At 42.5% G+C, this 25631-nt stretch overlaps 1 protein-coding gene across 3 annotated transcripts in view; it reads left to right on the top strand.

The window, feature by feature from the left end:
- BMPER (BMP binding endothelial regulator) overlaps nucleotides 1-25631 on the top strand; it is a 350399-nt gene that overhangs the window by 38398 nt on the left and 286370 nt on the right. For all 3 annotated transcript variants that reach the window (XM_036739450.1, XM_036739448.1, XM_036739449.1), the window contains exon 3: nucleotides 8614-8713. In XM_036739450.1, coding sequence (XP_036595345.1) covers nucleotides 8614-8713 — 100 coding nt within the window. The remainder of the gene's footprint in view (nucleotides 1-8613; nucleotides 8714-25631) is intronic.

Here is a 25631-nt window from a genome sequence, read left to right as displayed (position 1 = left end):
GTAAATGAAATGTTAGATAATATTTTCCACATTCAATTAAAAAGAACAAAAAGGAATAACTATGAAGTAATCCTTTGAAAGAGCATTGACAGGACCCTGGGTGTCAGTAACATCGTGCATCCCATGAAGGAGTCCCTTTTCCTGGTTTAGAAAAGGTCAATGTTCCAAGAGAGTTGGACCCCACGGCCTCTGGGGAAGGGATTTTCTCCCTTTGGAGTCGATAATCCCAAAGGCCACACTTCAGTGTTGAAGAGTCTGAAGCTTTGGCTCCTGTGGGCCCGGGAGAACAGGGTTCCTTTTTTGCCACCCAGTGGCCAGCCTTGGACAGAGCAGGCGAGCCAGTGAGGGGAATCCTGGAGGCTGCTGGCTGCTTGTCTGGGGCTGTGGTTTGGCACTAGGCCTTGTACATCGTCCTTGCCAGACATTCAGAGATTCTGTTTTCTCCTCTCTGCCCCTCCCCCCTTTCCATGTTGGCACTTCCTTTGCATGTACCACAGGAGGCTACATTTGGGGGTGTGATACCATTGCTCCATGTTCCAGGACTTACTATCTGTTTTGGGGCAAAGGAACAGCCCTCAAAGAAGGGCTGCTTTGACAGAGGGCGACTTAGGGGCTGTCCTCAGAGAGGAGCAAATCCAGGGGAGAAGGCCTGTCGAGAAAGGAAGACAGGACCAGTCTCCATATCCCCATTGACTCACAGGCTGGCCCACTGAACTTTTGCAGAAATGCTGATCAGCTCAGACCCTCACCTTCTATTTGTTTAGAGGAGGTAGCTCAGTTCTCAGCCCCCGGGACTCTATTCTAGTACTTTGGGAAGAGAAGACTTGGAGGTGTATGTGGACACCTTGTCTCCACCCCCACCACCCAGACACTCTTCAAAAACGGAGGGCTCAGCATTCCTGGTCTTTAAAATCCTATGCTTTTAAAACTCTCCATTTCCTAGTGACTTGTAATGGCCTCGAAAAGCAGCTCATTCAAATTATTCTGCTTTCATTGTAACGGTCACTCAACATGAACGGAATTTCCTATAAAAGCCCTCGGCCTCCCCAGGAAGCATGGGCTCTGTCCACAACCTTTCCCAGCCTGAGTCTCGGAGGAGGAGACCCAGGCATGTTGAGGTGAGGTCAGCCCCAAGCTGGCAGAGTTAAGGAGCTGGAATCACAGACATTCGAGCTGGAGAGAGAGATAGAGGGAATGTGTGTGGTACAATGGAAGGAGCCCTGGCTTTGGCATTGGAGGACCTGGGCTCAAACCCTGGCCTTGCTTTCTATCTCTTGTTTTACTTAGGACAAATCATTTAATCTCAGTTTCTACCCTCATAAAAGTGAGGGAGTTGAGCCAGATTGTCTCTGAGGGCCCTTTCATCTCTAGGAAGTCTTCATTTGCTTGCCTCTCCCCTCAATGTGATGCCTTACCCTTTCAAATGTCCTTATTTTAACTTGAGATGCTCCAGTCCTCACAGGTCACCCACACTAGAAATCTCCTGTCTCCTTTGCTTCCTTCTTTTCCCTTGGGGAATTTCCACATGTAACCATAAGCCTCATTGGTTCATGAAATTAGAACTTGGAGAAAGCTTAGAGGTCACCTGGTCTGTCCCATTTACTTTTAGAGATGAGGAAACTATGGCTCTGAGAAGCAACATCACACAATGTAGCAAGTGGAAGAGCAGAAAGTTAAACCTTGGTCCTTGGACTCCAAATCTGGAACCTTTTCCCATGAATGGATCGCCTGCCTAGCATTTTTGTGATTATAGGAGCTGGACGGAACATTAGGGGTCATCTTATTTCAACCCCTTCATTTCACAGATGAAGAAACTTTGATCCCAAGAGGTTTCATGATTTGCTCAATATTACCAGGTAGAAAGGGGCAGAGATGAAATGAAGAAACCAAGTGAAGGTCTGTCTACCAGGCCATTGGTTCCTACCAGACAGTAGCCAGTTAAAGGAGAAGATTCTGGTCCGGTGGGAAAGCCAAGGAGGTGTTTAATTAATCTCAGTGGCATTTCAGTAGAGAAGAGCATTGGACTTTACAGGTGGTGGGCTTTAACATAAGGGTATTAGAGTAGATAGCCTCTGAGGTCCCTTTCACCTCTAAATCTATGTTGACTGTGCTCAGTTAAGACAAAAAGGAAACCCTCCTGTCATTAGCATTTTCCTGAAGTTTCTCCCTATCCCCTTTCCGCCATTTCTCCCAAGTCCTGAGGCTCTGACTGTGCTCACATCTGGGCCAAATAGTCATGAGTGAAACCAAACCTGACGTGGAAGGACTCTTCTACATCCTTTTTGGGAAAAACACAAATCCAGGTGTCACGTGAAAACCACCAACACCAGAACCGAACCTTCTATTCAGATGTAGCTTGTCTTCCTTTGGATGTCTGTGTGCAAACTCAGGCAGGGAACAAATAAATAAATAAATGCATCCAGATGTGACTCCCTGGGCCATCTGGTTAAAATAAATTTTGTGTTGAGCTGTAATTACAAGTTATTTATTATAGATCGAGGGATGCTGCACTGAATTTTGACTGGCTCCCAGCTTTCTAATTTAGCAAATGGTTTTTTATATTTAAGAGCAGTATGTTTCTTTTGTCCTATCAGGTCCCAGCGTGTGACTTCCCACGCTGTGGTGCCCTTCTGATGAATAAGTTCTCCCCTGAGAGCTTTTCTACTCTGCAAGACCCTAGTGAATCATCTGATAATGTTCTCAGGGCTGACCTAGAGTTTTGGGTAAAGAGAGAGCCTGAGTGATGCTAATAAGATTGGGATATGGACTAGAGCTAGGATTTTATTGGTGTAGGGAACTCCCAGATGAAGAAACTCACTCAGTGTAGATCAGCACCTTCTCAGAAACTTGGGATTTTAGTGAGGTGTCTAAGGCACTGACAGAGGTGATCTGCCCAGGGTCACTTTAGCCAGCACATGTCAGAGGCAGGACTGAACCTCAGGTCTTCTTGGCTCTGAGGCCAGCTTTCTATCTATTATGCCACGGGTATAATATGAGCTAGCATTTATACAGAGTTTTAATGTGTTCTGCATATATTTGTCTTATTTGGTCCTTACAATTGCCCTGTGAGGCAGGTGCTATCATCATCCCCATTTCACAGATGTGGAAACTGAGGGTAAGTGATTTGCCCAGGGTTACATAGCTTGTAAGTATCTAAGGTAGGATTTGAAGTCTTTTTGATTCCAAGTCTATCATTTTACCTATCATAATCTCTTTTGTGTCACGGACCCCTTTGGGAGTCTCATGAAGCCTGGGTATCTTCAGAATACTGGGCTTTTAAAAAAATTCTTAATCAAAGAAAATGTAAATGTATTTATATATATGTGTATATAAACATGTATATGTATGTATTTGTATATATGCACTATATATATATATATATATTCAGTTTGAGATTAGTGAAAAGAAAGATGTAAGTTTTTCCCATCCAAATTCATAGACATCAGGTTAAGAATCCCTGTCTAAGGTAAATTGTGTCTGAATTAATGGGTTCTGATTGGGAAGCTGGGAAGCTTCAGTATTCTATTGGCAGGGTAGGGATAGAGAGGCAGGACTCAGGAACACAGTGGTTGAGGGACAGAGACTGAGGAAGAGGGGGAAGGAAGCAGCCTGTTCAAAGAAAAGTCTGTCTGATTCCTTCCTGCCAATCTTCAGGCTGCCTTGCAGAGAAACCAGGAAAGTCAGGTAATAAACAGATGAGTGTCAATAATCAATGAACATCTATTTAATGCTATTTACCAGGCACTCCCTCAAGGAGCTTATAATCTAATAGGAAAAGACCACACACAAAAGGAAGCTGGAAAGTGGCGAAGGAGGGGAATGCCAGAGGGTACTCAGAGTGGAGGCGTGAAGAACAACTGATGAGAAACCAAGAGTTGGCCAAAAAAGTCTGAGCTCTCTATAGAGGGAGACCTTGGGAGGAGCTCATTGCCCCCCTCCCCACCAGCCCTCCAGTCAGAGGGGACAGGCAACTGAAGATCCTGGGAGGTCTTGAGTATCAGTCTCAGATGATGAGAAGTATACTCAAAAGGCCTTAGACTCCAGTTGGCTGTGTGGCCCTGGGCAAGTCTCACTGCTCTGAGCAGCTGTCCAAGAGCCTACGTTTCAGAGGGAGATTCTGCTGGCATCAGTAAAGGGAATTTCTTGCCTGGATCTCCAAGTTCCAGTGAAATCCCAGAGTCCGTCCCTACACTATCCAAAAGACAGTCCTCAGGAAGCTGTCACAGTAAATAGTGTTTTCCATCCTGGACCTTCCATGAGCCTTGAAGCAGCCCTAGGTCTCAGCTCCAACCCTGTTTTTTTCAGGAGGCCTTTCCTACTCTGCCACCTGCCAGAGATGACCTCCTGTCTAATCTGGACCTAGTTATCTTTATGTTATTTCCTTCTTTAGAATGGGAGTTGCTTGAGGATTGGGCTTCTAAATGCTTTTTTCTTTGCATCCTCCAGCTCCTGAATTGGCACATGGTAAACACTTAATAAATTTTTTTGATTGACAGATGGCTGGGTACCATAGGTAACACTATTTCCATTTAATAGAAGAGAAAACTGAGGCACAGAGCGATTAAGCGACTTGCCCATGGTCACAAAGCTAACAAAATGTCTGTTTTGAACTCAGAGCTTCCTTGCTTGACTCCAAATCCCCAAAGGTATCAAACACCCAGCAACAACACTCATGAGCATGGCCTGAACCAGTTTAATGTGCAATGGGAAAATGTTTAACAAAACAAATTAAAATACAATAAGATATAGATAATACCACATTAAAAAACTAAGTATGAGGGCTGCAGGGATCCTTATGTACAGATTAGTGGCCCAGGTTCTATTTGAATTTGACACTATGTTAGCTCTCAACTTATAGGCACATGGAGGGTTCCACTGGTGTAGGCCTCCTTGGGCTTTGGGAAATTGGGGCAGCACCAAAATAATGTATGGAATTTCAGAAGGACATCAAAGGCCAGCTGGTCCTGCCGATATCAAGCAAGAATCCCTCTCCATGGTACTTGAAAGAATGCTCATCTGACCTTTTCTCAAAGGCCTTTGGGGAGTAGGAATCCATTATGTCTGGAAGCAGCTGGAGCTAGGATATTTTCTCTTATAACAAACCTCAGTTCACCCTTTGGATATTTCTACCCAAAATGGAACAAATCTAATGTGGCAGCCCTTCGAGGACTTGAAAAGAATGGTTAGGTCCCCCTAAGTTTTCTCTTCCCCAGGTGAAACAGTCCCAGCTCCCTGAACACTAGGGAGGACTTTGGGTGACTGGTGAACGTTTGGGTTTGCCAAGAGTCCTCCTTGATGGCTGATGATGGGTTTTTGTTCTGGGACCTAGGAAAGGCTACTCCCAAAGCTTGTTTCATTTGGACCCAGGGGATTGCATTGGAGTGTATTAGAATTCCTCAGGAGGGGGAGGGGGAGGGGGAGGGGGAGGGGACTAAGGGAAGGTATTGTTCCTGTCCTAGTATGCCCTTTCTTCCTGCCTCTTGGGGTCTGGGATTGGAGTCGTCTTTCGGAGTGGACCTGGTCTGACATGAATCTGCCTTGTATCTCAAGCTGTGATCCTGAAAAGTGAGAGTCGGAAACCTCACAGAGCTAGAGGTGGCAGCAGGGACCTAAGAGGACATCTAGTCCAGCCCCCTCTTTTACAGATGAGGACACTGGGGCCTACATAAGTGAAGCTAGTAAGTGGGAGAGGTAGGATTTGAACCCAGGTCCTCCAGTGTGCTCATTCCATGACAAACAGGCAAAACAAGGGTTGACCTGTGCTTGGCTGGGGGCCCATCTCCCAACTGTCAACTGTCTGCTTTTGCACCTCTGGAGTTGGAAAGTTATTGAGTTCATCTGTGCAGGGTCCATCGCAAACCTTTCTTCCACTCTCCAGCACATGGGCTGTTTGCTTGTAGTAAGTGCTTAATAAATGCTAAATTCAATTAAATTGATTTCCATGTGAACAGTTAATCAATACCTCTTCTTTAACATACACCTGGGTGGCAGTAAAAGTCAGAGTTGCAGGGAGGCAGGTTTAGTAACTTAAAAGCCAACCTGAAATTGAAGGTCAAGATTAAGATTTTAGGACACGAGCATGTATGTATACAGTGCAGGGGAGAGACCATTGGGCTTAGACTTACCACCTCTGTGACCATGGGCAAGTCACCATGGCTCTGAGCCTTTGTTTCCCAGCCTGTAAAATGAACCTAATAACGCCTTCGCTGTTCACCTCACTGGACTGTTGTAAGGACTGAAAGATCGTGTCGGGAAAGTTCTTTGAAAATTTCAAAACTTTTTATAGATGGCAATTTAAATGTCAGTCTTTGACCCTGGGCAAGTCTCTAAGCCTACAAGCTGCAGAGAAGGCTAGAGGCAGCTGGATAACTCAGTGGTTAGAGCACCAGGCCTCAAGTCAGAAAGACCCGAATGCAAATATAGTCTCGAATACTTACTAGCTGAGTGACCCCAGACACATCACCTAGTCCCTGTCTGCCTCATTCTCCTCATCCGTAAAGTGGGCGTAATGAAACCTGTAACGCCTTTTGTGTTGGAGTGTTCTGGGGCTCAAATGACATGTAGGAATGTTAGAAGTGCTTACTGTCAGTGCCTGGCAATACTTATCTATACACACAGTGTACGTACAGGTACGTACTCGGCTTGCCTGCTGTCCTTGTCAGGTGAAATACACACACACACACACATACACACACATACACAAACGCACACAGGTATATGTATGTATATGTACATGCATGTATGTATGTATATATTAGTGAAAGTTGGGAGGACTTAGTTTACCGACTGAAAGGCTAAAGTGTATACACGAACACACACCCTTTAGCTTTTATAGACTCACAACTATATACGCACATACATATATATAATATGCATATGCGTACACATATACCTTTATATACACACATATAAAGTATGTAGGTGTGTATATATACACACACTTTAGCCTTTCAGACAGTAAAGTATTCCCCATTTTCATCTATACATACATAATATACACACATGTGTGTACATAAATATATGTATATGATATATAAATGTGTATATATGTAAATATGTGAATATATACATGTGTATGTATGTATATATGTATATGCACGTGTGCACACACACACTCATATATGTATGCACATATTTATACTTTAGCCTTTCAGACAGTAAACTAAGCCTTCCCTGCTTTCACTGACAGCGATCTTTAAGCACCCTGGGGCTGTCATTCTCTAAAAACCTGCCCAATGTGTCTTTGTTTAGTGTGGGAGTTTTCCTCTTTTGGAACCTGTCAAATCCCATCCTTGCTAATATTTGTATTGGAACTTTAAACAGTTGGACTGTTGGACTGTCATGGGCAAATATTTTTGTTCTCCTGAGGAAGTCCTGGACCAGGTACCCTAATTGGCAGAAATTCAGATTAAACAAATATTATCATTTCTATAGTCTACTAAAAAGTAATGTTAGCACGGGAGAAGTCATACTTTCCCCCCCGGCATCATTTTATCATGGTCAGGGGTCCCCTAAAACAGACTGATTCTTCTGTTTTTCCTCCCTCCCCTCTCTTTCAAATAATACCATTTTCTCTCATTGAGAGGAATTTGCTCTCTCTCTCTCTCTCTCTCTTTTTCTCCCTCCCCCTCCCTCCCTCCCTTCCTTCCTTCCTTCCTTCCTTCCTTCCTTCCTTCCTTCCTTCCTTCCTTCCTTCCTTCCCTCCTTTCTTCCTTTCTCTTCTCTTTTTTGGTGACATTCAATTTTCTGTCACTCAGAAGTTTTGAGGACCTAGGATTGTAGGCTCTTACAGCTGGAAGGGAAGCTGAAGGCCATCCAGTCTGACCTCTCATTCTAGGACTAGGAAACTGAGGCACAGAAAGGAAGTAAATTTTTATAACTTCTCACTATCTGCCCAGCCCTGTGCTAAGCACCTTACAAATATCTCATTTGATTTGGCACAAAGTAGAGGGGTTATTTTTAAAAACAACATTTTGGTTTTTTATTCATGTCTTTTGTTTTTAGACCACATTTGTTTCCAATTTTATACCCCATCTTTTGACACATATCCATAGACTCTTCCCTTAAAGTAAAGATTAAAAAATGTTCAGCAAAGCCATCCAACTATGTCTGACAGGACACATCATGTTCCACACCTGTAGGCTCCATCTTGGCAGTGAATGAAGGGAAGTACACTTTCTCCTCTCTTCCCTGGGGTCAGACTTGACTATTTACAATTAACCAACATTCAGTTTCATTTTGTTGCTCTTTCCATTTACATTGTTACAGTCATTATGTATTTTGTTTTCCTGGCTCTGCTTACTTTGCTCTGCATCTGTTCGTGTAAGTCTTCCCACACTTCTCTGAATTCTTCATATGCATCATTGTTTTGGGTCCAGTAATTCTCATTCTTCCACTTGCTACAACTTGTTTGTCCATTTCCTAGCTGACGGACACCACTTTGTTTCCAGTTCTTGGTTGCGGTTGTTTCTTGCCAAGGAGAGAGCAGGGTAGAAGGTGGAGCTGAAGGAGGCCCGAATCCCGCCCCTTTCCCCGCCATGTTTAACTGTGAGAACCTGGGTATCCATGTTGGAGTTTGACTTTAAATGTCTCCTGTCTTTTTTTTTTGCCTAGAATAAAGAAGTGACATGTAAACGAGAGAAGTGTCCACTGTTCTCCAAAGACTGTGCCCTGGTGGTTAAGCAGAGGGGAACCTGCTGTGAACGATGCAAAGGTGCTGGTCTGCTTGGGTCTACTTGTTTGGCCTCTGGAGTTTCTCCTCACTCTTTTTCTCCTTCAGTCCTTCTCTGCAGATGAGTTGGTGGTGGGAATGTGGGAGTGTGGGCAGGGGAAGGGAGGGGGTTTCCAACTCCAAGATTCTAATCTCTCCCCCTATAAGTGACTTTGTATTCTGTATGGCTCTCGTATTTGCTGATCAGCAGCTAGCATAGATAGAGCTGGACCTGGAGTCAGGAAGACCTGAGTTCAAATCCAGCTTCAGACTCTTGCAAGCTGTGTGACCCTGGACAAGTCACTTATCTCAGGTTCCTTGTCTGTAAAACGGGGCTAATAATAGCCTGTGCCTCACAGTTGTGGTTGTTACGAGTTTGGTTAGCGCAATGCCTGGCATGTCGTAAGTGTTATATGAATGTTAACCAGTATTATTGTCATCATTGCACAAAGCTGGGCCTTCGCCCTCTTCTCCGCCTTTCCCCCAAGTAGCATCCACGGTGACTGCTGGGGCTGGATCGGTTTTGTCTTTCTCCCCAGCCTCTTGTTCAAGAGCAGGAGCAGAACAGATATTTGATGCATTGAACTGAATTGAATCCTCTCACTCCATCCAAGCCGCTCAATCATTCAGTCATTCAAGAAACACTGTTAAGAGCCTACTATGTGTCAGGCACTGTGTTAAGCCCAAAGATGTTCCTGCCTTCAATGAGCTTACATTCTATTGGGGAAAATGACAAGTCTGCAAATAAGTAAATAAACACTGGTACAAATTAAATGCAAATAAACTCAGTCTGCAAATAAGTAAATAAACACTGGTACAAATTAAATGCAAATAAACTCAGGATGAGGGCAAGACATGGGGAAACCAGAACCTCTCCACTATTGCTCGCTTCCTTTTCATGAACCGATACTTTCTTCTTGGCTTACCTTTACTCAAAGACTTTGGCATTGTTCCATTTTCTACCAGCATCAAATCCAAATTCTTCTGCTTGATTCTCAAACAGAATTCATCATCTGACTGTTCTCTCAATGCCGCCTTATTCAACACCTACCCTTTATTACGTGCATGCAGTGCCTGTTGCCAGCCCTGAGCTTTTGTGGGTGCTTATTTCCCTTGCCTGGAATGTTCTCCTAATTAATAATAATGACGATGATGATAATCATAATGATAGGCCATCCTCTAGTTAAGGTCTTGTTCTCATTTAATCTTTAGAATAGCTCTAGGCAGATTAGTCATTCTATCTCCATTTTACAGGTGAAGAAACTGAGGCTGAAACAGGTTACATGGTTTGTCCGTGGCTCACATAGCTATTGGGCATTGGAATGTAGATATGAACTCATATATATCCTGATTCTAAGACTCAGCCTCTCATTCTAGTCATTATGCTACTGAGGTTGGCATACAGAGCTCCAGATTTGGAGGCAGAGGACCTGAGTTCAAATCCTATCTTTCACTTTCTGTGTGACTTTGGGCGAGATGCTTAACTGTTCTGGGGCTCAGTTTCCTCGTTGATGAATGAAGTGATTGGAATAGATAATCTCTAGGTAGAGCCTTTAGAATGCTGTTATAATGTTCACCTTCCTTTTTTAATCCACAAAACAAGGGGGATGGGCCAGATGACGCCTAAGGTTTCTTTGGGTTCTAAATCTATCATCTTATGATCTAAAATCTGCTCCTCATCAAAACCCAATTTTGTTGTTATTGTTCAGTCTTTTCACTTGTGTCTGACTCTCCATGACCCCGTCTGGGGTTTTCTTGGCAAAGATCCTGTAGTGGTTTGCCATTTCCTTCTCCAGTTCATTTTACAGATGAAGAAACTGAGGCAGACAAAGTTAAGTGACTTGCCCAGGGTCACACAGCTAGTAAGTGTCTGAGGTTGGATTAGAACTCGGGAAGAGGAACCTTCCTGGTAGAAGGCCTGGCACTCTACTGCACCACCTGGCTGCCCAAACCCAACTCAGGTGAAACTTTTTCCAGGAAGACTCTATCCCTCCAGCCCCTCCCCCTCCCAGAGATTTTTATGTCACTTTAAGTCTGTCCCACAGAAATGAATCTGAGAGGGATCTTAGGAGCCAGCTCCCATGGTTGTAGATTGAGGCAATTGAGAAAAGGAGAGATGATGTGCCTCCTCTCATCATTACCAGTGAGTTCAGGCTTCACTAGGGAGCCTCAGGACTGTAGATCCAGACCTGGAAGGGAAGTTAGTGTCTGTTCAATCTAATTCTCTCATTTTACAGATGAAGAAACCGAAGCTCAGAGAAATGATAGGAATTACTGAAGTTATATAGCAGGAGTTCTTAATAATCAATCCCTAAGAGGCCCATAGATAAAGTTTGGGGTGTCTGTGAACTTGGATGGGAAATCCACGTTATATCTTTACTTTCATGAGCCCCTAACTCACATTTAGCCCTTCCTTCAATGAACTAAAATAGTTAGAGCTGGACCTGGAGAATTAAAACAGCATTGTTCTGAAAAGGATTCACGGTTTTCATAAGACTGCCAAAGGTTAAGACACAAACAAGGTTAAGAAGTTCTGTCACATTGGATCTTAGTTCTAGAGGCCATTTAATCCAACCCCCTAATTTTACAGGTGGAGAAACTGAGGCCCAGGTAGGTCAGGTGAATTAACTGCACAAGATCACAGAACCAGGATTGGAACTCAGGTTTGGGACTCCACTGAAGCCCTTTCCATAAGGCCCCTGCCAGCTCTGAGATCTCAGACTTCTGGCTCACATTCCTAACTCCCTTGTCACCACCTGCCGTGGAGTTGTCTTGTCTCTGTCACTGTGGTGAATGGAAGTCTTCTCTCAGACTGGGTTATAGACTTCTCCAGCAGAGATGCTGCTGAATTCCTAACATGGGAGGTGGAGATTGTGGAAAGGCAGGTTCAGACTCGAGGATGATGAAGGCCGTCCCAACAATTAGAGCTATTTGAATGTGGAATGAATGGGCTGCCCCAGGAGGGCAATTGGCTCCGCCATCGGGAGGTCTCCATTGGAGTGACTTGGTCAGACCTGAGGAAGACATCCGAGTGGAGGACTGATTGGAGTGGAGGGATACTGGAGGCAGGGAGATTTACAAGTAGCTAGTATAAGAGTACAGGAGGGGAGTGATAAGGACCTGTACCTGGCCCGTGGTACTGTCAGAGGAGAGAAGGGGGTTTATTTGAGAGATGTTGCAATGCATAGATCACTGATACTGAAATCAGGGAGATCTGAGTTCAAATCCTGACTCACACCCTCACTACTTGGGTGACCCCATCCAAATGGATGCACATTTCAGGGCTTGCAAATCCACACACAATGTCCTTTAGGAAGGACAGTATTCATATCTACTTTTGCAGAGTCTTTGGGATAAGGGGCACATCTAATTGCACTCTTCACCCTTGACCCCCTACCCTGCAGCTTTATGTTGGATGTTCTGTCTCATTCTTTGTGACCCCATTTGGGGTTTTCTTGGCAAAGATAGTGGAGTGGTTTGCCATTTCCTTCTCCAGCTCATTTTGCAGATGAGGAACTGAGGTAAACAGGGTTAAGTGACTTGCCCAGGGTCATACAGTAAGTGTCTGAGGCTGGATTAGAACTCAGGAAGATGAGTCTTCCCAATTCCCAGCCCCGTGCTCTATCCATTGAGCCACCATAGGATTTCAGTGCAATTCTCCCAATCATTCCAGCATTGTTCTAGATCCCAGAGATAGGAAGACGATAAATAACACAGCCCTTTGACCTCAAGGAGCTTACGGTCTAGTGAGAGCATCTAATATGTCCAAACCATGAAAACCCTCTGGGCCTGTTTCCTTATCTGGAAAATAAGGCAATCTTTTGGACCAATTGTTACATGGTAATTGGATGGATTTATTGAATGGTCTTCTGTCTAATTTTGAAAATTGTTTATATCGATTCAGGGATTTGAATGAGATTATGGCAGCAAGCTCTCTCTGTGCCCCTGCTTGGGCGCCATTCTATCAAATGAGATATTTGTAAAGCCCTGGCGCACAGCAGAAATTTAATATATTCCTGATCCCTTCTCCTATTCATAGTTTTCCAGCAAATCTTTTTCTTCTGGTTGTCCCTGAGACCTTAGGATCCTCTAGCTTCCTTTACATGGCAAATATGGCACCCAGAGCCCCAAGGCTTTCCTCCAGGTTATTTCCAAATACCCTATTTTCTCAGATTGTGGCAGCAAGGAAAAATGCTGATCCCCAATTCAAGGGGGAAATCTATTCAAATACTGCATTTGACACTTACTCTGTGATCACAGGCAAGCCATTTAACCTCTTTGAGGCTCAGTTTTTGGTCATCTGTAAAGTGGGCACAATCATACTTATGGCACGTACCTCATGGGGCTGTTGTGACTATCCAATGAGACAGTCACACAGTGTGTTCCGCAGCCCGTAAAGTGCCATGTAGATGTGAGATGCAGTTATTCCTGCCCTCCCTGTCCTCTCCCTTTCACCCTGTCCAGTCAGCTTGATCATCTCAGCTCCGAGCAACTTCCCAGTGCACACTCTGTACCTTGAGTGCTCTCCCTGGCTTGCTCCCTCTCCCGTTCTCTCTCGCTTTCCTTTCCTATTTATTCATAGCTTCTCTTCCCCATCATTCTCTGTACTGATTAGCATAAAAACAAGGTTTAAGAATAGATTACTTGTTATTTTAAGAAATATTTTTTTTCTAAAAAAATCATCATTATAATTTCATTTTCAAAAGGTTTAACATTAGAAATGGATATGGTTTTATCAGTGGAAATGACATTAGAGAAGATACATTACCATCTGCCTTGCTGCTACACCCTAAGGACCATGGGAGTCTTTCTATCTGATTTGCTACTGAAATCTCTTATAGTGTTGTCTGCCCCTACTAGAATGAGAGCTTCTTGAGGGCAGGGGCTCTCTCACTTTTCTACTTCGATTGCCAGCACCTATTAAAATTCCTGTATATAGTTGGTGCCTAATAGACATTTTTCCTTCCTTCCTTCCTTCCTTCCTTCCTTCCTTCCTTCCTTCCTTCCTTCCTTCCTTCCTTCCTTCCTTCCACCCTTCCTTCCTTCCTTTATAAATCCTTCCTTTGTAAATCTATCAAAACCATGCTCTCAAGCAAAGAAAGCACCATGGCCTTTCTCCCTGTCTTTCTCCTTTCCTGTTTGCAGTTGATGAGCAGCTTTAGCTGTCATGAAATCCCCAGCTGGCCTTTCTTCAGATTTAGCGTTTAATTCTCAACAACTGTTTTCAATCCTGGCATATGCCAAGCACTGTGCTAAGTGCCGGGGATACAAGAGGAAAGCAGGACAACCCCTGCTCTCAAGAAGCCCACGTTCTAATAGGGGAAGAGCATGGAGAGGAGGGTGTAGCTGCAGGGCAGATGGAAGGGCTCACTGGTCCTTAGGGAAGAACGTTGTGTACAGGGACCATAACAATAACAATACTTAGAGTGATAATGACGATGATGGTGATGATGATGATGGTGAAGCATTGCTGTGTTTTCTCCTTCCTGCCTTTTTCCTTGATGTAGCGTACTCTGTTCTACCATGCAGTCCTATATAGCAGCAAATGACTCTTCTGCAAATCTTTTAATTTTGTGAAAATGGGTCATTATCATGGCCATCATCTGCGTGAGTATTTTGGATAGTTCCCTTCTCTATTGGTTGGTCAACTCTGACAGATCAGAGGGAAGGAGAGGCTTGGCAGGTTTTCATCCACATCCTCTTCCTCCTCCTCACCATCATTCCCATCCAAATAGCTTTTTAATCTTCATTCGCAATGACCATGCATGGTAACTATTGTAGGAATCATCCTCTCTGAGAGGCAATGTGGTCAAGAGGATGGACAGCTGGCCTTGAAACCAAGAAGGCTTGGATTCAAGTCCTATCTCTGTTGATACTGGCTGTGTGACCTCAGACAAGTCACCTAAGCCCTCAGTGCTCTAGGCAACCAGGGCTAGAAGCTGCAGACAAAGCGATGACCTACACTGGAAGAAGGAGTTTCCCATACTAGTGATTTAATAGGTTCAGTCCCTCTTCTCCTATTTCCATTGTACAGATCGAGGGTCTGAGAGGTCCAGTTTTGGAATCTAGAATCAAACCCGGGTCTTTCCTTACTCCAAGTTAAGAGTTCTCCTGCTGCCTTTCATGTGCAGCATTAGTGATGCTGACCCTTGTACCCCAGGACATCTAGATTGCAGGGACCATATTTTTGAGAGTCTAGGCTGAAATAAAATACATGATGCCTTATAAATAAGCTTCGATAGATCCCCAGTTTATACCCTTATCATTATTATTTGCTAGTTAACAATCATCTCCTCTCCCTTATCTTCTGACTTACTTGATTGTTAAATTTTCATGGTGACCCTTTACACCTGGTAAATCAGGGCTTGATTCATTGATTTGTTGATTGTCTCTAGATTAAAGAAAGGGAGGGAAAAAGTGTTAATAATGCAAATTAAACTTAAAGGTGTGTCCTGCCTACAATCTCCCCCTCCCAGAGAGCTGAATGTTAAACATTTACAGGCACCCCCTGCTTGTCTCCTAGGTTTTTCTACCTCATAGTTTCTATGACTATTTCCTCCATGACAACATCAGAGAGAACACAAGAAGTTGTATAGTGTATTGGAAGGTCTACTGGACAGAGTGTTAGAAGACTGGTTAGTCCTCAGTATAATACTTATTAGTTGTGCAACTGCCAGGACTTCTTTGATCCTTGTTTGGTTCATCTGTAAAACGGGCATGATAATACTCGTGCCATGCACTTCACAGGGTTGTTGGTAAGAAAGAACTTCAAAGACCTGAAAGGGGCTAGAAGAATGCAGACGAGGAGAGTCATACCCTGTTATTAGAATCACAGACTTTGGACTCCTCTGATTCACAGATGAAGAAACTGAGGCAGAGAATTTAAAGGACTCAAGGTCATATAGAGCACAATCAGAATTTGAATCCAGAGTCTCTGACTCTCAAACTGATAATGCTTCCTTTGCCCTTTTATGTGTGGCCTCTAAATATGTACCACATCAATGAGAAAATATAAGTAAACCATTCTGTAAGCCCTTAAGTGCTAGATGAATGTCAGAAATTATTTTTGTTATTAAAACGACAAGGTATTTGGTACAATGGAAAGATTGTAGACTCTGGAGTCAGAAGGCCAGGGTTCAAATGCTGCCTCTGATGCTTACTACCTGAACGACCTGGATCAAATCCCTATGCCTCAGTTTCCCTGTCTGTAAAATGGGGGAGGATTGAACCAGATGATCTGTAGGGTTGTTTTCTAGCTCCATATCTATGATTCTAAGTTTGGTTTCTCTCCCTGGTCTGTGGTTGTCTGAACCACAAGTAGCGTGTACAAAATTGCTTGCAAAGAGAATTCTGGGCAGGTTTGTTTAGTTGTGTGCCCCCAGCTCAGGTCAGATTGCCCTTGCCTCTGCCTTCACTTGTGCAGAGCTCTCTCCTCACACTTTTTCTCACCTTTAATTAAGCCAACACGACCATGGAAACAAAAGAGAAAACTCTCACATGACCTGTTGTCCCTCCCGTCAGCTTGCCCCCATGCATACAGAAAAACTAAAACTGATTTTTTCCAAGTACTACCATTCTGAAGCCATGCAATGCCTTTGGAATTCTTCTGTGTCTTGTAATGGTTAAAAGCTAACCTTTTGCCTATACAGAATAAGAGCCGGGTAAAAGATCGCTCTCATTAAAGAAAAAAAATCCATATTGTATGATGAAAACCCATGAGCTCATTGGGAGCTCGGCTGCAGACTTGGCAGCTTGTCTAGATTTCCTTGGACGGACGAGAATCGTTTAATTTGGGGCTCTCTCCTGAACAATAACTTATTTGTTATCTCACTGTTTGTTGTTGGTGAATAACAAATGGGGAAGGTGTGTTTCATGACTTTATAGGCCAGATTCCACCCTCTCTTGAATGGAGACCAGGCAACATTTGCTACAATAAGTCAGTTGGGAAAGATGACAAGGGAATGGCCTTGCTTTGGTTGGTCTGGTTTGTTTTCTATGGTCTTCTTTTTCATTTCTCTGGGCAAAGTATCTTTTGTTCTCCTCTACTTTCTGATGTGGTTAAATACTTTTTTATGGTTTGCCTTTTCATATTTGGAAAAACTCTAGTATAAAGGAAACTTGGGGAAAATTTAAGGAAAATATGTTTTAAAAAGTTTTCAAATTTATTGCCCAAGTTGAGCCATGTATTATGTTTAGGGAATTTCCAACAAAACTAGCCCCCATCTGTATAAATCTATTGACTGAAGAGCAGGCAGGAAACAAATATGCAAATGTATTAAGTTGTGAGGTTAAAAGTCAGGAACCTCTTTTGTTTATGTTTTAAAGAAGAGGATGTCAGTACAGACACGTTAGTGAGGAGTAGTAACTTATGCGCTATCTTGTGTCACCGTAATGGGAAATCTGATTTTACTAAAGTTTGTTACTTAATCTGGGATTAGAACATGTGTAGAAATGCATGCAAACTAATTAAGAGGCACATTAAAGATGTTCCCACTGTTTAGAGGGATTCTGAGAGCAGTTGTCTATGTTTATGTCCATTTGAACATGGTTAATATATTACGGAACATGTTTCACTATAGACAATGTTTCATAAAATCTGTTCTCTGTATACAGTTTAGGGTTGTCATATTTACACATCCCATCCTAAGTCTTTTATTGTTTGTTATTAAGCATCTTAAAGCAAAATAATTTGTGTAGTGTTGAACTTAGAAATGAAAAACAAAACATCTACTTAGCATGAGTACTAGTTATGTCAAGATAAATTGTGATACTTCTGTGATGACTCTCTTACTATTATCAAAGTGAGATTATAGTCCATACTTGTTATCTAGAGTATGTGATCCTTGAAAGCTGAATCTACCCAAAGCTCTAATTACTGGAACTTGCCATTTAAGACCTTAAGGGACTGTCACCTGATATTATTCTGAGCCTGACTCTAGGTATGATCATCAAGGAATGCTGTTGAGCCAATGATCCACGATGCCAGCAACTCTATGGGGTTTACATCCATGAACTGCAGGTGGAGTTCTTATGGGAAAGGTTGGGAGAATGACTTATTGGGATGGGCTGAGGTAGGAGTCTCCTGACTCAACTTTGACAATATGACTTTTCCTCTTGAAAATATCCTACCTGGCTGACTTTAAGCCTGGATCAATGCAAACTGGCCATCTCTATAACTCTTGCTTGGAATTGACATCAAAACATGGTAACACGTCCCTATTCTTCTTATATGACAAATTGCTATAATCATGTCCAATGATCAGAATGAACACAATATTAAATCTTTATCTCATAAGCTAATACTGGGGCACATCTGAGTTACTACAACAAGATGCATAGATAAGATTTGAGCTATTTGGCTTAGAATTTTAGTCCTTTATATATTCCAAACAACTAACTAATTAAGTATTACCTTTGACATCTGTTGCTAGCTATGTATTCCTGTGTAAGTTAAGGTCCTCTAATTCTCACAATAGTATGGGGATAATTAGGTAAATGATGCAAAGACTTGTAAAACCAGGATATGATTCGGTTACTTAGTAAATATCATAACTGTCCCAGTTCTGTCTTAAGGAAAGGAATGTCAGTACAATTACTTATCTTAGAAGAAGAACGGCTTGTGGTCTATCTTGCAAATGCCTTAAAGAGACACCCCCTTTTGTTAGGGATAATTCATCTGAACATGACTAAAAGTTGAAAATGTTTTATTACGAATGACGTATCTGATTTGCTTTAAAATTGATAACCCAGTGTATTTACATATACCATCCCTGAACCTTTTATTACAATTGAAGTTAATCTGGCAACTTTTAAATGAAATCAATTTCGTATTAGAGTCCATCTTCTTGTAATGTTCTGTTATTAATCCCTTAGTGGAATCTCATCCTCTTAATGGGGTAGTGAATAATGCCAGGTATAAAAATTGGGTTCTAATTTTCTGTTTATATCTGAGTTTCCTAGATATATCAACATTACAACCGGCCAACCTAAAATTGTAAATTCTCTTGTCCAGAAGTTTCCAAATTTGATTTCATAATAATAGAGACATAAGGGTTGAGTTAACTTTCATTATCTGACCTGGCAAAGAAAATTTAAATTTGCGTTAAGGTCAACTTTGTAGCAAATTTTTAGCAGAGAAGAGAATTTCTAGAAGTGACCTGAGCAGGAGAAGAACTGCTCTGAGACCATACCTGAACCACAGGACTGCATCAGATGGTGTCCCATGGATGAAATATTTGTAATATCAGTCAGTGATTCATTGAGGAGACCATCTCTCAATTAGAATCGAATGGGGGAATGTGAGAAATGATTTCTCTCTTGTATTTAATAACTAATTATTGTATTAGGATCAAGGTTTTTCCCCTTTTGTACTTCCTCATACAGAAATAAACTAGTGTGGGAAATGTTCCTTAGAGATTTACTGAGGCCAAGACCTAGTCAGACAGTAAAAGAAATTCTAAATTTAGGTTAACAAGTATATTCCTGCTCATTGTATTTGCACAGACAGGTCTAGGGAAATGTTGATTCTCCCTATTATCAAGACAGGTGATATGGAAATTAATGTCTCTTTGACCAAGATTTGAGTGACCTAAGTCATGTACCCCAAGATAGCCCTCCTCCCATTTGATGAACCAATCAGAGCTGAGTAGGCACCCCTTGGGAACACCTCCTCTTCAAAGGGCATATAAACTGTTACCCCACCACCCTTAGGGGTTTTTGGTCTAAAAAAGAGAAGACCAAATGACCATCCTTTTATTAATTACCTACTGGCTTTATAAACAAAATGATTAAATTAGCCAGAAAAAAGAGCAGGCAGAACATTGCTGATGGTAATATGTGATATTGAACAGGGATTGGAGGAAGGAGGGACTTAAAAGGGTGTTTTTTATTGCTGAGAAGTGATCACCACCTTGGGAGTCAGAGCACTTGGGTTCAAATTCTGCCTCTCAGACATACTATCTGTGTGACCTTAGACAAGTCATCTTCTCTGTGCTTCAGGTTCCTCAACTCCAAAGTGAGGACGTTGGACTCCATGAGATCTCCTTGATCTCCATGGACTCCATGATCTCCTTGAGATCCATTCTGCCTCTAAATCACTCAGACCATGGTTAAAAAGTTTCATAGAAACTGAGAATCCCAGGATCAGATTGGAAAGGGCATCAGCATAAGAGAGAAGAGCGATGGATTTGGGATCTGCACTCGGGTTCAAATCCTGACTCTATCGACTAACTTTGTGAGTTTGGCCAGATTGTTTAACTTTTAGGTCTGTTTCATCACCATTTAAATGAGGAAATTGGACTAGACATCCTCCAAGGTCCTTCCTAACTCTAGGTCTGTGACCCCATTATCCGTAGGAGGATAATTCTACCTCATCAAGGATCCCTTCTACAACTTCTCAGGACCTCTGAGTTAGAAGGGACCCCAGAGTCCATGAATCCGATCTATACCCAGAGCACCCCCTTCCTATGGCTAACCCGCAAGTCGTCCAGTCTCTGCTAAAAGACTTACAATGATAAGGTGCTGAGTTAGTGAATTCTGCTTTTGGATAATTATAATTGTTACCCCATTTGTCCTTCGCATCAAGACTAAATTTGCATCCTTATGATGGCCACCCATTGCTCTTTGTTGTGCCCTCTGGAGCCAAGCAGAAAGCCAAATCCCATTTGCCCTCTCTAGGAAAGCCCATCTTTCATGTCCCCCTTTCTTGGCCTTTATTTCTATACCACCCTTGTGATGTGTACAGTAGGGTGGCCACAGTCTGTGGAAGGGAGAGGGAGGGGAGAACTTTACTAATTCCTATCTCTCTCTGACTCTGGGACAAAGAATCTTGTTCAGTCTCTCTGAGACTGAAATTCTCTGTGATGTTACAATCCAACTTTTTGGTTCTGACTCTGCCAACAATGAATGCAGGCCTCGAACCTACCTCCTACTAAATGATGATGCACCTTGATGTCTTCCCTCTTCTCCCGACCCCATTTCTATCTTTCTTTTCATGTCACATGGTCACATTCTCTGGAGGCTCCACGTGACTGGTCTTATGGGCAAGTAGAGGAAGTAACTGATTTCAGGAGTATTGAGAGTTTTCCTCTCTTTTGCTCCAGTGAATTCAGGAGACTCTCACTGACCACTAAATCCCACGCTCAGGAAGCTCACAACTCTATTGGATGTTAAAAATGCAAATGCACTTGGAGGGGGGGTGGTGGTGATTGTACCTTAAATTATCCTTAGTCATTTATACCTTAGTGTGAATGAGTTTTGGAGAGGACTGAGAAAGCAGATAGTACTAGACCAAGTCTAGTACTTGGAAAAGTGGTTGGGGGACGGAGGGATCCCGCTGAAGGACTAAAAAGGTGCAGAACTGTTTACTTCCCCAGTGTGCCTGTCGTTGGTCCAAAGTATGATGCCACGCTTTGAGAGTCCACAAGTATTTTGAAAGTATCTCCAGGAGTCAGAGGGTCCCTTGCTGGATGGGTGCACCCAATGGAGAGTTCAGGAGGCAATGGTTATTTCCTCTTGAATTTCATCTTTTTGAAGCCTCAAACTGGAGATTTCTTAGAGGCTTTTAAAGTCTCTTTTAGCTCTAAACCTAGTCTAATACCTTCACTTTACAGATAAGGAAACTGAGACCCAAGGAGGTTAAATTATTCTGAGGCAGCTGATGGTGAAATGGATGGCACCTTGGACCTAGACTCAGGAAGACCCGAGTTCAAATGTGGCCTCAGTCACTTACTAGCTGTGTAACCCTTGACAAATCACTTAAACTATGTCTGCCTCAGTTTCCTCATCTGTAAAACAGGGATAATAGTAGCATTTACTTCCTAGCATTGTTAAAAGGCTCAAATGAGATAATATTTGTAAAGCACTTTGTAAATTCTGAGGCGTGTGCAGGTGCTAATGTGGTTGTCATCGTGAGTAATCATTACTATCTGAGGTCTCACAGGGAGGAAATAATCGAGCTAGGGTTTTGACCCAAAGTCTTCTGGTTGCAGTTTTATATACAGTTTGCTTAAGGTCAGAGTACGGAGTTATCTATTCTACAAAATTAATTGACTCTAAGCATTTTGGAGGGGGTGGTTTTCTCTCTCAAGAAAAGGAAGACTATTTTTCAAGTGGGGTTTGATTTATGAGGGTTTTTTCCCTTCTCAACTGGAAAACAGTATAGAAGAAGTATCATTTCCTAAGCTCCTTACCCATAAACTCCACTAGGATATTTTGGCATTTAAATGCACACGGCTCTGGCTTAAGTGGACTTTGCTAATATCAAAACCATATTTTAGGGAAATCTAGTCTTGCTAAGCCCATTGCTAAAATTTAAAGCTGACGTTGACTTTGAGCCAAATATATGCGAGTCCATTGCTTTGGTTTTGCATTTGTTTCTGACTGTGTTGTAGTTCATCAGTCAATCAGCAAGCCTCTGTTAAGTGCTTACTATGTACCTGATGTTGGGCTTAGTACTGGGCAGGCAAAGAAAGGCAGAACCAGTCCCTACCCTCAGGGAGCTTACAGTCTCACAGGAAGATGACGAATAAACAACTAGGTATGTACAGGATAGAGATTGAGGAGTGGATTACCCCATCAGGCTGTGAATAGGGCACTTCCTGTCTCTGTGCTCTTGGCAGGCAGCACTCCAGTACTGGATGCTGCAGAGAAGTACTCACCAGCACAGGCTGAGAGACTTTCCTCACCTGGGAGCTTTTCATACCAACGACATCCCAATGTCTATCCCTCTTCTGATTATTCAGGACTTTGTAGGGCAGTGCAGATAAAGGGCATAAAGACCCATGGGTCTGCTGACTTGATTTTCTTTTTTGCTCCCTAACTTGGGAGTGGGGCTCATGGCTCCATTTAAAGACTCAGAATGGCCCAGGCGGCTGCTTTTCCCCAAGATGGACTGTGATTGTGAGCGTGGCCTGGCTTCCTCTTTCTGACGCTCCCCCAAAGGAGGCTTACTCAGGCAGGGTGTCTTGGGGATAGAGCTTGCAGCTGGAGCACAGTTTGGGTACCCTTCCCTTCCCAAGTTTTAGCCTAACAAACAAATTGTGTCAACAGCTGCAAAAGGCCCCAGTAGCTAGTCTGGCCTCAGGAAGAAGTTCTGTGCCCAGGGAAGTAAAAACACGAGCACATAGTATGTGTTTATATATACACATATCCTTATTATATATTATATAAAACAATATACAACTATATTAATAATAAATATTATTTTGCATTTTTAAGTAAACAAGCATTTTCTCATCTCATTCCCATTTATTTGTTTCTCAAATGATGTGATATCTCTGCATGGGCATATGTGAGAAGCAGCATGGTATAGTAGGCATACAAATTCAGCTTTTCTACAGTGTAGCTAGGTGGCTAGTTGGCTCAGTGAATAGACCGCTAGGCCTAGAGTCAGGAAGACCTGAATTCAAGTCTGGCCTCAGACTAGCTGTGTGATCCGGGATAAGTCACTTAATCTCCGTTTGCCTGAGTTTCCTTAACTGTAAAATGAAGATAACATCATTTTCCTCCTAGGGTGGTTGTAAGAATCGAATGAGAGAATATTTTTAAGCATTAGGCACAATGAGATTGTGTTATACAATCTATACACAGATTATATATGTGTGTGTGTGTATATACACACACACACCACCCCAAGTTCTTGTCATGTAGTGCCAGCCCCCCTCTGGGTAGAAATCAGTCAGGGAAAAAAGAAATCAGCAACTCTACCTACCTACCTATCTATTATATAATCTATATAATTATGTTATATAACCTAAGAGATGTTACATAAATGTTTATTCCCTTCCCCTTTCCTGTAGCATCCCCCTGGCCCCGGACTACTCTGCACCTGTAGAACATATAGGTTGGATCCCTTTTGGGGGGATGATAATTGTTCCAGGTTTAACATACTGTGGGAGTTCTCACTCCTAAAACTATAGGCTATGTGCCCCCACCAGTGTGCTTACTTTTATTCTAATCAGACAGAGCACACAGTTAGGCGAAGGCAAATGCATTTACTGAAATGGCATAGCAGGGACAGTAGTAAATCAAAAACAAAAAGTCACCCTGTATAGCCTTTCACAGATCTTTTGCAAATCCACAGCTTAGCAGGAAGAAAAAATTGGCACCCATAGACTATATTAGTGAGAAAAACCTGGGTTCAATTTTTGCTTCTGATACTTTGATTTTATGACCTCAGGCAGGTAATTTAACCTCTCAGTGCCCTACACAGCTGAGACTATAAAGTTGTGTCAGTGGAGGGAATTTGCTCACTGGGTGCTCTGTACTCTAATGAAATCACAGATCTAGAACCCTGCTCCGAACAAGAGGGGCTTACGTATCCTTTCAAATGGAGATATTTCTCTATATGTGTATCTATAACTCTAGCTTACAGATCTTACCATTATTGTTAAAGTGTCATAAACTCCTTTCTCAGGTTTTGCCCAGAAAACAACCTCCTGTAGGGGCTTGGAGGGGCAGGAGGGTGGGTAGGTGGGCAGATCACATGGTTTAGTTTCTTCCTTTCAGAGAAATGATGCTGTTCTGGTGCTGTGTATTTATCCTAGTATCTCTTCTGCTTTAGACCGCTGGAAGATTGCTGATTCCTTTAATGGCTAGTGGAGATGCTGATATGTTAATGAAGGGAGGGTGGGGCAGCCCTGGAATGGCTATAAACAGGATTAGTCTATTGCCTCAGTATTTGCTTATTTGTCCCAGAGGAGACTAATTATCTCTCCAGTAGCCTATGCATTGTAAGGGTCTGAGATGTTTATGTGCAGACATGTTTAGGTATCTCCCTGGCCAGTTTTCAAATTAATGAGTTAGGGCTAACAATATTGGCTGAGATATAGGCAATTTCTGTGTTGTACCTGGAGCAGAATCCAGGTTACATCTCAAAATATGGATTAGAGTTTTGGAAATTTGGATGGGGGAGTGGTGGGTGTTGGCATGGGGGCTTGAAGTTGTGAAGCCTGGGCATGCCTCTCCTGCCCCTCAGTTCTGGACTCTTGATGTCAGCATAGTTCTCCTATGTATCTGGTTTTGTGGGAATGGTATGGTATATATGCTGAGTGGGTGAATAAAGATACTTCTCTGTAGGCAACTAGAAGAAAATGAATAGCTCTCTAGGCCAAGAATAGCACCCTAAATTCTTATGTATTGCCAGCTCCCTATTGGGTAGAAATGACTCAGGGAAAAAAGAAATCAGTAACTCTATCTATCTATCTATCTATCCATCTATCTTTCTATCTATCTATCTATCTATATTTATAAATCACATATTTAGATATATCTATCCATAGATATCCATAGATATATGTCCATTTATCTATCAATCTATATTTATAAATCACATATTTAGATTATATCTATCCATAGATATATGTCCATTTAACTGTCATCTATCTATCTATCATCTATCTATATTTATAAATCGCATATTTAGATATATGAATAGATGTATCCATTGATATATGTCTATCTATCTCTATCTACCTATCTCTTTCTATCTATCCTTCTATCTATATTTATAAATCACATATTTAGATATATGGATAGATCTATCCATCGATATCTATCTATCCTTCTCCCTCTCTGTCTTTCTCTCCCTCCCTCCCTCTCTCTCTCCCTCCCTCCCTCCCTCCCTCCCTCTCTCTCTCTCTCTCTCTCTCTGGCATAGTGGATAGAGATCTGACTGGAGTCAAGAAGCCCCTCAGGACTCAGGTCCTACATAGGGAAGCTCCTGTCTGTGTCACTTCACCAAGTCAGGTAACTTCTCAGGGCCCCAGGCAATTGGATCTGTTCAGGTGGAGGGTGTAACCTTGCTAGGAAGTTCCTTACACCCATGATGTCAAATTAAAATAGAGATGGGGTCCACTGAGCCATACTTCAGGATCCCTGGGAGCTGCATATCGATATAGTTTTAAAATGTAATCTTATCTGC

The sequence above is a fragment of the Trichosurus vulpecula genome, chromosome 9 (genome assembly GCF_011100635.1).
Source record: "Trichosurus vulpecula isolate mTriVul1 chromosome 9, mTriVul1.pri, whole genome shotgun sequence".
Taxonomy (NCBI): domain Eukaryota; kingdom Metazoa; phylum Chordata; class Mammalia; order Diprotodontia; family Phalangeridae; genus Trichosurus; species Trichosurus vulpecula.
This window is presented reverse-complemented; position numbering and strand designations above follow the sequence as displayed.